Source organism: Microtus oregoni, unplaced genomic scaffold, assembly GCF_018167655.1.
Source record: "Microtus oregoni isolate MIOR12 unplaced genomic scaffold, Mior012 000010F_ref0000083, whole genome shotgun sequence".
In the NCBI taxonomy this organism is placed as follows: Eukaryota; Metazoa; Chordata; class Mammalia; order Rodentia; family Cricetidae; genus Microtus; species Microtus oregoni.
In genome coordinates this window covers 52956708-52970795 of record NW_024543069.1, presented here as the reverse complement: position 1 = coordinate 52970795, position 14088 = coordinate 52956708, and the positions used below count along the sequence as shown (strand labels likewise).

The window sequence follows — 14088 nt, the reverse complement described above, 5'->3', positions numbered from 1 at the left end:
TTAGGTGTAATATTCTTTATTGTCCAGCAGATGTCGTGGTTGCAGAGTTGCAACCTAGCAGCAATGCAACCAGTGGCGACAGGAAAGATCCTGAGTCGCTTTAGTTTCCTACCTTGGTACTGGTTAAATACTGAGAAATATGCTTTGCTTGACAAATTAAAAGCAATTAACTAACTCAATTCCATACTCAGAGCAACAAATCCAGAACTCACGGGCAGGGAGCACAGACCAGAAGCTGGACAAGTCGCCACCCGGCATGGAACCACTCTAGGGTTCAGTGCCAGGGAATGCGGTAGTGGGGGTGGGGGGGCATGCATGCGCTTGGGAAATTTCAGAGTCTCCACGTGCAGTAAGCTCCGCTGTGGTGGGGGTTCTACAAAAAAACTGCTTAGGTAAAACCAACCCAAGCGGGCAGGGTTGGGGGACTTTCTGGTCCGTGGACCTGCTAGGCCTTTAGGCCGTCCACCCAGTAGGTGTGGAGTCTGAATCCACGTGGGGTGCCAGATGAAGCTGGACACTTAAAAGAAATCCAACACTAGCTCAGAATTGAGAACAATAAAGGGCTATTTATTTAGGGTTAGACTCACAAATCACAATCCTCTGCTGAAACGGAGAACAACAACCAAATCCCAGAGCTGTTAAAGAGGCCTGACAGGCGCTTTACATTGGTATAAATAGTATAAGAAGCCACGCCCACGTGGACGGGTAACTTAAAGGCTACTGGCTTAGGAATTCCTACAGCAGGTGCCATTAGCTCCCTTCCAATTGTAGACATGTTTACATGTCCATGAAATATAAAATCACTCCCTTTTGAGAATTTTAATAGATAGATAGAAAATTAATAGCAAGTTAGAACTCTGTTTTCAGGAAAAATGACCTTGGCTTTTCCTTTTCCTGATCTCTTTTTCACACTAAGTTAAGTTTAATTATAGATGGCTACTGTAGGAGGATAATGGAGTTCTTCAGCCTGACTGTAGAGTGAGATGCTGTTTGAAACAAAACAGAATGTAAGGTTAGTTCTAGACGTCCTCTAGGTAAGGCCAGAGACGTAGCTCAGTGGTGCATTGTTTAGCTAACACCTACGAGATTCTGCCTTCAGACTGCAGCACCAGAGAGAAAATCGTTGTTCAGGAAAGTCACCAGGTATTATTATTTACTTTTAAATTGCCCCAGATTAGTTAGTACATAGAGTACAGGAAGAGTGCCTTGAAGAACATGGTAGGGCCTAGACCCTGACTTCCTCATGTGGTATAACTTCTGTAATGAGTAAGAAAGAACATGTCTCTGAGAGGCAGTAGTACTTGTATTCATTCCTGTAAGATATGACTGGTTCCTGTGGAATGTCTGTTCTTACCAGTGTGTTCTTTTTCCCGTACAACCAGCTATCATTTACTAGGCCCAGAAAGGTCTCTTGTGAACAGCATGAACTCCCTCTGCAGATAACATTCCAGAGGTTGCAGAACTGAGTGAACCTCATCTCAAACTGTGGTCTAGTCTTTTGGGCCCTGTGAGTGAATATCCATCTGAGTGTGAGTCTGATGGACAAGTGAAGAACACAGGCACTACTACTGCTTCTGAGGACAGAGCTCGGTGCTGGTCTGCTCTTCTCTGCAGCCAGCTCTGTGTTCAACACAACCACATACTTTGTACCTTCCTGAAATTGTCCTTGTCTGCTTGTAAGTTTGTCATTTTTTTTAAAAGCTCTGTATTTACTGGGCTTTGGAAAGAGTAGAAATTCCTCCGTAGCCCTCTTCCTCACTGTAGCCTCTTGTCTGTGGGGTGCCCCATAGTGGAGTCTTCAGACTAACTGTTTTGATCACATCCTTCTACATTGACAACTCCCAATTTTTTAAACCTACTTAAAATTTTTTTATACAATATATTTTGATCATGTTTTTCCCTCCCACAAATCCTCCTTATCTCCTTACCCACCCAACTTTATGTTCTTTCCCTCTCTCTCTTAAACAAAAATAAAACAATTAAAAAAAAACAAGAAATAGACACACTACAAACAAATTCACAAGAGCAAAAAACTCATAAAGCCAAAATGTTCAAACAAAGCAAAATGAGTTAGAAAGTCTACAGAAATACCCTTGAGTTCATTTTGTGTTGACCAGCCACTCTGGGCATGGTGTCTTCCCTGAGGTATGGTTAATATACCCTGTGAGATGCTAATGGAGAATACTGATTTTTCCTTTGCCAAAAGAAATGGCTTCTTTAGAGTTGGGGCCCAATGTCCACTTCCCCATCTTAGTGCTGGGACTGACTTGAACCTGTGCACATTGTTCATGCTGCCACAGTCTCTGAGTTTAGATGTGCATCCGTCCTGCTGTGTCTGGAGTGCTTACCTCATTACTCATTTTATGTGTACTTTCCCCATAAACTATTTGAGAGTTGGCTGCATTTGTCATGACCCTTTTCTGTTTGTCGTGGGTACTACTGTTTCTGTTTCCTAAGAACTATATTGACCATATAGAATTGACAGACCTTATTTATCTGGTAAGTGAAACAGTGCTAAAAACATGTTTAATGGGAATACATCGAAAAATGAAAAGTCTTTATCTGACCAATCATATGATATAAAGGCAAAGCAGAATTAATTATCCATTTCATAAATAGTTATGTAAATATTCCTTAGATACTCAGTGCCTAGATACTACACTGGAATGGAGAGGATAAATTGTCATTATTGGGGACTGAAGAGATAGCTAAGTGAGTTAAGTGCTTGCTGGACAAGCATGAGAAGCTGAGTTTAGATCCCTAGTATCCATGTAGGAACTGGGCATGATGATGCAGGTTTGTAACCCCAGTGCTGAGGGCAGTGGTTAGGTGGATTCTAGGGGCTTGGTAGCCAGCCAGTCTTGCCAAATCAGTGAGCTCCAAGATTAGTAAGAGACCGTGTCTCAGCAAGTAGGGTAGAGAATTATTGAGGAAGACATCAGACACCAACCTGTTGTTGGCAGAGTCTACTCATTCGTTCCTGGCTGCTCAGACTTGAAATAATCACACAGAAACCATATTATTTGCAATACTGTTTGGCCAATAGCTTAAGCATATTTCTAGCTTGCTCTTATATCCTAAAGTAACCCATTTTTATTAATCTGTGTATTGCCACATGAATGTGGCTTACTGGCAAGGTTCCAGCATGTCTGTCTCTAGCAGCAGCTACATGGCATCTCACTGATCCCGCCTACTCTCTGTATATCTCTTTCAGCCTGGCTTTACTCTGTTAAGCCATTAGCTGAAAGCAGTTTCTATATTAACCAATAAAAGCAACACATATACAGAAGGACTTCCCAAACCAACCTGTAATTTACATAAACACATACAAACACAGCATCATACATGCAAGGTTGAGGGGAAAGACTGCAGAGAATTAAGGAACTGATGAATGACTAGGAAGTGGAAAAACTGCCTCGTGTGGATTCAGGAAATTTGTCAGTACAGAAAATTTAGAGGCGAGAGGAAGGTTAGCCAGGATAGTTGAACATTTTGCTGTCCCTTTCTTACCCTAGTGGGTTGATGTGGTTAAATCCTGAAGGAGGAATGCGTCAGATTGAAAAACACTTAGCTTGGGGGGGAAGGCTATTTATTCATATAAAACTTGAAAAGATGGGTGGAAAAAAATGAATTTAGTATAGAATACACTGCTGCCTGAGGTGTGATATTCTTTGTAAGAGAAAGGTAAAGGGGAAAGACAGAAGCTTGAGGAATGAGGAGATATAGCACAGGCACTGAAGGGATGATTAACAGTGGAAGGAGATAGAGGGCTGCCAGTGGTGGGGGCAAGGAAAGATGCATTGGCATAACATTAGTTCTTAATGTTTCTGACAGAGCTGTATTGTCTAGAAATGAAATTCTTAAATTGTTAAGGATTAGGATCATCTGGTTCTTAATTCTCTAATTTTTATGTAAAAGAATGAATGGTAAAATCATTGCAATAATTGCATGAGGTTTTTATTGCTGTTTTGTCTCATTACTATTTATTTCATTTCAGTGGTCCATTTCTCTTCCTGCATAATAAAGAGCTGTTCTTTCACCTCCATTACCTGTCATTTTTTTCCTTCCTCATTTCCACAGCATGCTATTTCTCTGAGATGCCTCAGTAAGCAGGCAAAGCACCACTATGACATCACAGAAGAGCAGACAGAGCTGGCACCTGGGAGTTCTGTAAACATGTCATGGGGCTATTTAAATATCAATGAAGAAAATAGATTCATTAGAGTACCAGATGATAACATCTGATCATATAATAATGTCATTTTTTCTTTTTCATTTAATAAGCTTAATTATTTAAAAAGATTTATAAACTAAAAAGAAAAAAATCCCACATGAAAATTCACCAGACCCAAAGTCAGTGCTTCATTCTGAATTTTACAATTTCATTACTGAATATAGTTTATGTACTTACCCATCGTCAAAAACCAAACAAAGTAAAACAAAATCTATGGCAGGCAGAAATAGAAAAGCAATTAGCTTTATATCCGCTTTAATAATTCATGCTCTTTATCTGCATTCAGTCCTTCGTTATACCTTAAAATTTTGCTTTTTGTGTTCTTTCTTCATGTTACACTGTACCCACATGTGTATTTGTTTACCTAAATACTTATGGTATTGGCTGGATTCTGCATATGAGAGTGAAAATGCAATTTTTTTCTTTCTGAGATTATATTTTTATACATACATACATATACATTCTAAGTCCATCCATTTTTCTGCAATTTTTTTTGATAGCAAATATGAGTCTCACTACCGTTTAGTAGGAATATCAGATGTCAAAACAATCTGTAGGAAACACTGGTCTGTGATTCTCTTTCTTGGTTGAGTCTTTGGGCGGTGTCGGTATCAGGGTAACTGTAACCTCATAAAAAGATTTTGGCAATGTTCCTTCTCTTTCTATTATGTGGAACACTTTGAGGAGTATAGGTATTAGCTCTTCTTGGAAGTTCTGGTAGAATTCTACACTAAAATCATCTGGTCCTGGGCATTTTTTTTGGTTGGAAGACTTTTGATGACAGCTTCTATTTCCTTACAGTTTATAGGTCTATTGAAATTGTTCACCGTGTCTTGATTTAATTTTGGTATATGGTATCTATCCAGAAAATTGTCCATTTCTTTTATGTTTTCCAGTTTTGTGGAATATAGGTTTTTGTAGTATGACTTAATGATTCTCTGGATTTTCTTAGTGTCTGTTGTTATGTCCCCCTTTTCATTTCTGTTTTTGTTAATTTGGATATTCTTTATCTGCCTTTTGATTAGTTTAGATAAAAGTTTGTCTATCTTGTTGATTTTCTCAAAGAAACAGCTCTTTTTCTCATTGATTCTTTGTGTTGTTTTCTTTTTATTTTATTGATTTTAGCGCTAAATTTGACTATTTCCTGTCTTCTACTCCTCGTGGGTGTGTCTGCATCTTTTTGTTCTAGAGCTTTTAGGTGTGCTTTTAAGTCAGATGTTGTTGGATAAATTCTTGCATTGGCGCCTACCCATCTCTTCCTTCAGTTGATGCCAGCACTGTCTTTGCATCTTGGTCCAATCCTTGCAGTGGCTGTCTGTGTCTTTGGGAATTGTTCTTGGTCTGCTCTGTACTGCCAAAGTCTTTGTCTCAGGGAGCCACTGGGATCTCTATTAGCCTGCTCTCTTGGTCTTCTTTCCTGGTTTGCTCTCTTGGTCCTCTCAGCAGGGAACTCTCCTGCTGGATGCCTAGAGAAGAGAATGCAGGTTGGGGAGGGGCCCAGGGTTTTGCCCCACTATGGAGGGCCTAGAGAATGCTGTGTCCTGCAGGGACCTCTTGGTCCTCTTGAGTATTTCAGCAAGCCCTGTTTCAGAGTTCTACTGAGGTTGCAGGAGGATAAGTGAGTTTGGTGGTGGGATGGGGCTTGTAATTTGTAGGGGCCCGGTGGTATTGGGGCAGCCTAACTGCAGGAAACTCCTGCTGGCTGGCTATAGAAGCTGAGGCAGTTGGGAGAGGGACCCGGCCCAGGGTTTTTCCCCACTGTGGAAGCCTTGGGGGTGAGATGTCCCGCTGGGTGACTTGTCACTCACCTCTTGGTCCTTTCTGAGCATTCCCCATCTTATCTGGCTCTTGAGATAAGTTTCTTGCTGTAGTTATAGTGATTAAATGAGATGAGTTAGTGAGAAATGATTTTTGATATTTTATTTTACAAAACATATATTTCTCATTGTACACTTAATATGAAATATTTTTCAACAGTGTATACTAATGAAGCTCAATGAAATTCCCATGTTTCATATTTTTACTAATATAGCTTTTGTTCTTAGTTTTGTTCAGATGAATTTCAGATCTTGGTATAGCCAACATTGCCCGTTGTGATTGAAGCTAGGGTTTCATTAGTAATGATTTCACATGATTACAAACAGTTTTATAAAAATAAATTTTAAAAGAATCCATGGAGAGGTAGGGACAGCATGGTTAAGAGGGAAGGTGAGCATAAGCAAAGTACCGTATTTATATGTATGAAAGTTAATCAAACTCATTATATTTGATATTAAACATAATAAGTATAGAATTTCCTCAATTTCATAAGACAAGATATTCCAGAATTCATTGAAAATTAATATCATACAAATTACTTTGTGTTTGTATATTAAGATATGCAAGGTTTTTTATCTATATGATTTTCCATGGAAGGACATAAATGTCTTGTGGGATGGGTTGTGTTCTCTTAGGGGTTGTTGTGTCATGCTTTAAGATATCTGACACTTTGGACTTTCTTCTCAATATTAAACTATTAACCCAATGGCCAAAACACAGTCGTCATTTTCTGAGGTGCCCTGAGAACCACTAAATATGTGCTTGGTTTTTCATTTCTTCTACTCCATCCTTTTTAGCCTCCTTCTCATTTTTCAAGACTGTATATTTTTTCCAGAATATTTTCCTAAGCCCCTGGTTTTGGCATAGGTACTCCCCTCCTCCTTCCCATGCCACCTAACACACCTCATTGTGGTTGTCAGTAGACATTGCAGGGTTAATAAGAGGTACAGACCAGGCAGTGTGGGAAGCAACTGGTAAGTGACTGACAGTGCCTGCCTTGACAGCAGGCTTGACATTAGAATCTGAAAGATGAGAGAGAGAGAGAATAAAAGAAAACATACAGGCCTTAGTATCTATCTATCTATCATCTATCTATCTATCTATCTATCTATCTATCTATCTATATTTACTTACTTAGGTGGCTGTCCTGGAATTCACTCTGTAGACCAGGCTGGCCTCGAATTCACAGAGATCTGCCTGTCTGTACCTCTCAAGTGCTGGGATTAAAGGTATGCACCACCATCACCGGAACTTTAGTTTTTATTTTAATGTGTTTGTATGTACATGCCTGTCACAGTGTGCATATGGAGTGCAGAGGACAATTTTGTGAAGTTGGTTCTTCCCTTCCACCTTTACATGGATTCTGGAATCAAATTCAGGTTATCAGGCTTCTGCAGCAAGCTCTGCACCATCTCACTGGCCAAAGTATGTTTTGTTTACTAGCCACATGTGACTGTTAACTGCACGTACACCTTTTTTCACTGCCTTTGTATCTTTCTCCACTGAGAAGGCTCGTTCCTTCTTCCTTCTGAAAGCCAGGAGTTAGAAGGAGTGCATGTGACTGACTGATACTACAGGGAGACAGGTAACATAGGCATTTAGTTAAAGGAGAATTGATTTCAGCTTCTGGTTTCTAGATGGGGTGCCCCCTGTTTCATACACCTATAGTTTAAATAGAAGGAACTGGGTCTGTCCTCCCTTAAAATACCCCAGCATTCTGCTTTTCTAGTGGACCATGTCCTGTTCTTTAGTAAAAATTTCAACCCAAATAATTATTTTACTTTCAGAATATTGTTCTCATTAGAAAAGTACATTACTGTACTTTCATAAGTCAAATTTTTATTACCTATAGTAAATCACTAAAAGCATTATGATAATATATTTCTAGATTGATTTTTCCCCCCTGAGATCCAAATTATGTCTTTTTTAAATTTATTTTTTAAAAATTACTTTATATGTATAGGCGTTTTTGTCTACATGCATGTTTGTGCACCATATGCATGCCTGGTGTCTGTGGAGGTTGAAAGAAGGCATCAGTTCCCCTAGGACTGAAGTTACAGACAGCTGTGAGCCACACATGGGTCCTGGAAATTAAACCTAGGTCTTCTGGAAGAGCAACCGTTGCTCTTAACCACTGAGTTATCTCATAGCCATGTCTTAAAAAAAATACATTATTAAATGCACATTCCACCACACTTGTAGAGCGGTCACAGGACAACTGCTTTAGGGAGTCGATTCTCTCCTTTCAGAATGTTTTAAGGTAGCATCTCCCTTACTGCTCTGCCTTACTGTGTATACCAGGCAATTATATTGTCCATGGAAATCTTGCCATAGGAGTACTGGGATTACAAATGGCTATCTAGCCTTTTACCTAAGTTTCAGGAATTTGAGTTTATGTTAATGTGTCTATAAAGCAAGCACTTTTACCTGCTGAGCCATCTGGTCCCCTGGATCTGTTTCTTAAGCAACAACCAAAATATTTTCTGAAAACCAGGTGCCAAAATATTTATATCTAATGTAATTCTAATTACATTAGAATTAATGTCTAGAATTTTATTTTACCAAATCATACCTTTTGTGAATGGCATGAGGCAAATTTCACTTTTTAAAACTGGAAATGCAAGGCTAACAAGATGGCTCAGTGACTAAAGGCACCTGTCACCAAGCTCTGTGACCTGGGTGTGACTCCCAGGACTTACATGGTAGAAGAAGAAAACTGAATTCTTGCAAGTAATCTGGTCTTTATGCTATACACCAATACACACACACACACACACACACACCCCATAGAACCACCAAGATATATGTGCATACATGATGGAGGAAGGTCATTGGCCAATAAAGAAACTGCTTGGCCCTGTGGGTGGAGTAAACAGAACAAAATGCTGGGAGGAAGAGGAAGTGAGGTCAGAGTCTCGACAGCTCTGCTCTCCGGAGCAGACGCCTCAGCAGGGACGCCATGCCCTGCTCCCTGGCAGACACACGTGATGAAGCTCGGACCCAGGATGGACTAGGCTAGAATCTCCCCGGTAAGCGCACCTTGGGGTGCTACACACAGATGATTAGGAATGGGCTAAATTAATATGTGAGAATTAGCCTAGAAGAGAATGGGCCAAGCAGTGATTAAAAGAATACAGTTTGTGTGTTGTTATTTCGGAGCATAAGCTAGCCATGTGGGCGGCCGGGTGTGGGGGACGCAGCCCTGCCGCCCCATATTACTACACATACATGTACATGAAATAAAATTGTAAAAAGAAATTAAACTTGAAGTGTGGTTACATGAATATTGATATTCCACTATTTGGGGATCTTTTTTGAAAGGTAACCTTTGTAAGATAAATTGAGATAAGCTTTCCAGAAATTACTTTCTTGTGCTGGAAAGATGGCTAAGGGGATAAAAAGCACTTCTTGCGTAGATATGAGGACTAGAGTTTGGATCCCCAGAACCCACATAAATGCCAAATGGGTGTGGTAGGTCCCAGCCACTGGAGACAAAGACAGGATTCCATGAAAAAGCTAGCTAGCTAGACTGGTGAAATCAATGAGTGAATGAGAGCAGTGGACGTTACAGGTGACATTTAAAAATTTTGCTTTTTAGACTTTATTCTTTTGTTTTCTCTCTAGTCTTGTCTGAACAGTAGTCTTAACTAAATTTGAATTTTCAGAAACTTCTCCCAGGGCTGGAGAAATGGCTCAGAGGTTAAGAACACTGGCTGCTTTTCCAGAGGTCCTGAGTTCAGTTCCGAGCAACCACATGGTGGCTCACAGAAACTTCTCCCTACCTACTATTTTATGGATGAGATAACTAGTCTTTATCTTTGGCAAGACTGTGGCATATATTGTAAATGAGGGCCTAGGAATAATTCTCTGTTCTTAATGTTTGAACTTTTTAGTGGTGATCATGAGGAATCCCCTTTAGCACACACTAGTGGTTTCTTTCTTTTGTTGTTTTGGAGGAATGGATGAAAGGGGTCATTTTTATAGATTCATCTTGAACTAAAACGGAGTTTAGCAGTACAAGCAAGTATTATGTAACAGACTCAATGTAGTATAGATCTGAGCTAAGTTTAAGTTAGCATCTTTAGGTAATATGCTATATCATCTATATAGACTTGGGAAAGTGTCTACAGGTCTTGTACCTATTCATTGGACTTTATTTCCAAATTACTTGACAGAATAATTTAAATACAATTAGATTTATAAAAACATTTTTTGGTACAATACCTCCTTTCAGTAGGGAAAGTAATTACATGGCATTAAATACTAATTCACATTTATTAAGGGACAGGCAAGTCCAATGATATGCATACTAAACAGTCTCAGTTTAAGGATAAATATAGTTACATATGCTTGCATTATAATGTGTTATTTATCACGGGATGGATCAGTTGTTAGGAGGGGTGTACTGCTCTTCCAGAGCCTGAGTTGTTGCCCAGTACCTACAGCAGGTTGCTCACACCTGCCTGCAACTCCAGCCCCAGGGTATCCAACAAATCTGGCCCTCATGGGCACCTGTACTCATGTGCACACACAGACACATAATTAAAAATAAAATGAAGCCAGGCAGTGGTCGCACACACCTTTAATCCTAGCAATTGGCAGGCAGAGGCAGGTGGATCTCTGTGAGTTCGAGGCCAGCCTAGTCTACAGAGCGAGTTCCAGGACAGGCTCCATAGCTACTGAGAAACCTTGTCTTTAAAATTACCAAAATAAAATAAATAAATAAATAAAATTAATCTTTTTTTAAGTTACTAAGAAGGTATAAATATAGTTTAAATCAGCTCAAGGGAAATTCAGTGTTCATTTTCTATGAAAGTCCTTCACTGTGTAACACTGTCTTGTAATGAATGGGTTAATAAAGTTTCAGTGTAAACAAAATAGCAGGCAAAATACATGGGGGTGTTTTTCCTCTTGGTGTGGCTATCATTGAAGTGATGAGAAATGGTTGCCAGCTTTTTAAATATTTGTGTTCTAAACACAGTATACTGTTTAAATCTCTGCAAATCTTTTGCGGATTATTAATAGGAAGAGCTATAGACGTCAGCCTTTGGCATGGTTTTATTTGTGCTTTGTGCACAGCACTCTTGACCACTGCTTGTAAACAAGACTGGCTCTGGGATCTTTGCATGTGTTACACAGAGCCAGAAATCAGCCCTTCACCTGAAGCACATCCGTGGGCACCTCTTTCTCCTTTCTGTTGTTGACAGTGATGGTTTAGTTTTTTTAAAATAACTTTTTTCTTAATGGACATATTTCACTTAGTTTACAAAAATAGATATGTGATTAATTATAGAGTCAAGACTTGCTCTGTTTTATTTTAAGACACATAAAGCCTCCACTGACTTCTCTTATTGCCTTTTTCGTTTTTTTCTCTCTCTTTCTGCTTAAGCACTCCTATCTGGACAGGGAAACCTCCCTTCTTCTGAGAAACATTGCAGGAAAACCTTCTCATTTGCTGACCAAGGTGATGTCACTGTTTCCCATGTGCATGTAATTATTCCCTGCCTTGTAGACAGAATACAATCTCTTGTTGGGATTGCATTCTCGTATCTCTTATTAGTAGCACCACTGTCTTTAGTACAGGTTGCTTTCTCTCTTGCTAAAAGTTATTGTCTTCCTAACCTAATGACTGTTAATAATCAGAGCCAAAAATATGTTCAGTAATTTCCACTTGTTTCTAACTTCTACAGATGCCTAGTATTTTTTCAAATATGTTGTACTTCCTCTAGTTTAATTTTCTATTGTATTTCAAAGCCTGAAAAAATTGCTTTAATTTAACTTTTGCTATTAATTGTTTTATGCTATGAGTTTCTTTTGCAAGCTTTAACAGTTCTTACTTACATTATTACCTCTGGTTTAATTACAACATTTACTTACATAGATAGAATTTTGATTTATATTAACCTAGTCTTACCGGAAGAGAAGATCACAATTTGAATTTCTCAATTCTCTACCCTCAGTTTGATTCAGTTCGTTGGATTTTACTGGGATCCTATTTTACAACTTAAAATCTTTGATTAATTCTCATTATTAACTAGGTAACAGTAATCAAGGAGCTGAATGAGTTTTCTTTATCATTATCTTATTTAAATAGTACAATAGTAAGTTCAAGACTACCAGACTTCTAGTTTCTGAAGAACAAACAGTGTAGAAGCTACTATATATGTTATTATATCTGAGAGTTTTTTCCCTTTCATTAATTCATAGCATAAACTTGGAGAGAAGGTAACTGACTAAAGTCAAAATTCCTCTAAGAAGCAGCTCAAAGAAAAAGGCTTTTTGACAGAATAATTAGTGAGACCATTTCTTTCCCCCAAACTTCCTTTCGAAAAACAAATCCAGAATCAGAGCAGTGAAGAAATCTAAGCAGGTTTTGTCCATGTACTTTCTAACCCGTGTCTACCCTCATGGCTTGACTAGGATCTGTTTTAGAAGAGAGTGCTAGATCTTGCCCTGTGCGCTGTCTCTATGTCATTTCCAGATAGTTGATAGCTGTTAGGGCTTCCTGGATATCAGCGTCTTACTTACTAACATTTAAATCCTGCAGAAAATCATCCATCTTCTCTCTGGAGCCCCACAACTTACCACCACTCTTGTGGTGATACAGAGTGAGCATTCTGATCACCTGTCCCTATACTTCTCACTTAGTATCTCAAATCCAAAATGAGCGTGCTGTAATTCTCAAACTTTACCCATCTGTTCCATTCCCATTGCCTCCACTATAACAATCCCTCAGCACTTCTCCCACCATTACAATTGTCTCCAGCTTTGTTTCTATTTTTTCTTAGACTATTCCCAGATTGAGTTTAACATTTTACCACTTCTCTTGCCTATTCCTCTTTATTGACCTTTGTACTATGAAGTACTAGTTAGTATACCACACTATAAAATGGACATAGTCCTTACTCTTAAGGTCTATTATGAAGATAAAGTATAAAGTTTCCAGGCCTTATGGTGCACTCCTGTAATCTTAGCACTTGGAAGATAAAGGCAAGTGCATCAAGAGTTCAGGGTTGTCCTCAGCTATACAATAAATTTGAGGTCAGCCTGGGACTATAGGAGATCCTGAATTGAGAGAGAGAGAACATTAATATAAATATATACACACATATGTCTATATGCAAACACGCAAAAATACCTAAATTATATTAAGTGCTATGAAGGAAACAAGGAGTAGAGAATCCTGAGGAGAAGATAAACAGAATATTTCACTGATGGTGAGGCCAGAAAAATCCCCTTTTAGAGGATGAAATTGAAGCTAAAGCCTAACAGATGAAGAGAAAGGCATGATCCGTATAGGAAGGCTGAGAAAACAAGGGTTTGTCATACCTGAGAAGCTACAGTCTGTATTGTTGAAAAGACCATAATAAAGTGGAGTTACAAGTGTTTTGCTTTGTGTTGAAAAGCACAAACAAGAACGAGATGATCAAGGCCTGCTAGGACCTTAATATTTCTATAAATGCAGTGGGGAGCTACTGGGGGAAAGTAGTCATCCATTCAACTAGTGTTGAGTGAGTACCTTTTATGTGCCCATGTCTCTGGTCCTGGAAAATATGGGCAGTAAGCAAGTTCTTCCCAACTTCATATCCCCATCTGGCAAGGAAACAGCCATACAGACTAAAATATGAAAGGTTTCTACCTACAGTTGCTAACCAGATATACCACTGCATACGCAGGCATAGTACCCTGCTTGTAGGGTAAGAAATTTGAGCAAGAATGTGATTCAGTCGTGTAGAATCCAAACACTTAAGAAGGGGCTTGGAATAGTGCCGTGGAAGAGGTGGTGTATAATCCTAAGCAACCCAGACCATGGAGCTCAGATGCACCTTACTCTGACTATTGTCAGTGCCCTCTGTCAGAGCACCCGGCTCTTGTGAACTATGTGACCTTCTTTTTATGGTGCTGGGTATTGAATCCTGAACCTTTTATATACCCTCCATTGATCTTTACTTTCAGCCCCAAGTATGTATACTTCTAACACATCAATCTATGGAATAATCTGGCTTTCTACCATAAAGCCTAGTACTCCAGTACCC

General features: G+C 39.2%; 1 protein-coding gene across 4 annotated transcripts in view; it reads left to right on the top strand.

The window, feature by feature from the left end:
- The window catches only part of Raph1 (Ras association (RalGDS/AF-6) and pleckstrin homology domains 1), a 79381-nt gene that overhangs the window by 35217 nt on the left and 30076 nt on the right, over positions 1-14088 (top strand). For 3 of the 4 annotated variants that reach the window (XR_005974943.1, XM_041659502.1, XM_041659504.1), the window contains exon 5: positions 11442-11516. The exons of the other annotated variant lie outside the window; for it this stretch is intronic. Coding sequence is in view for 2 of the 3 variants with exons in the window: in XM_041659502.1 (XP_041515436.1) it covers positions 11442-11516 (75 nt within the window). In the remaining variant the exon portion in view is untranslated. The remainder of the gene's footprint in view (positions 1-11441; positions 11517-14088) is intronic. 4 annotated transcript variants of the gene reach the window in all.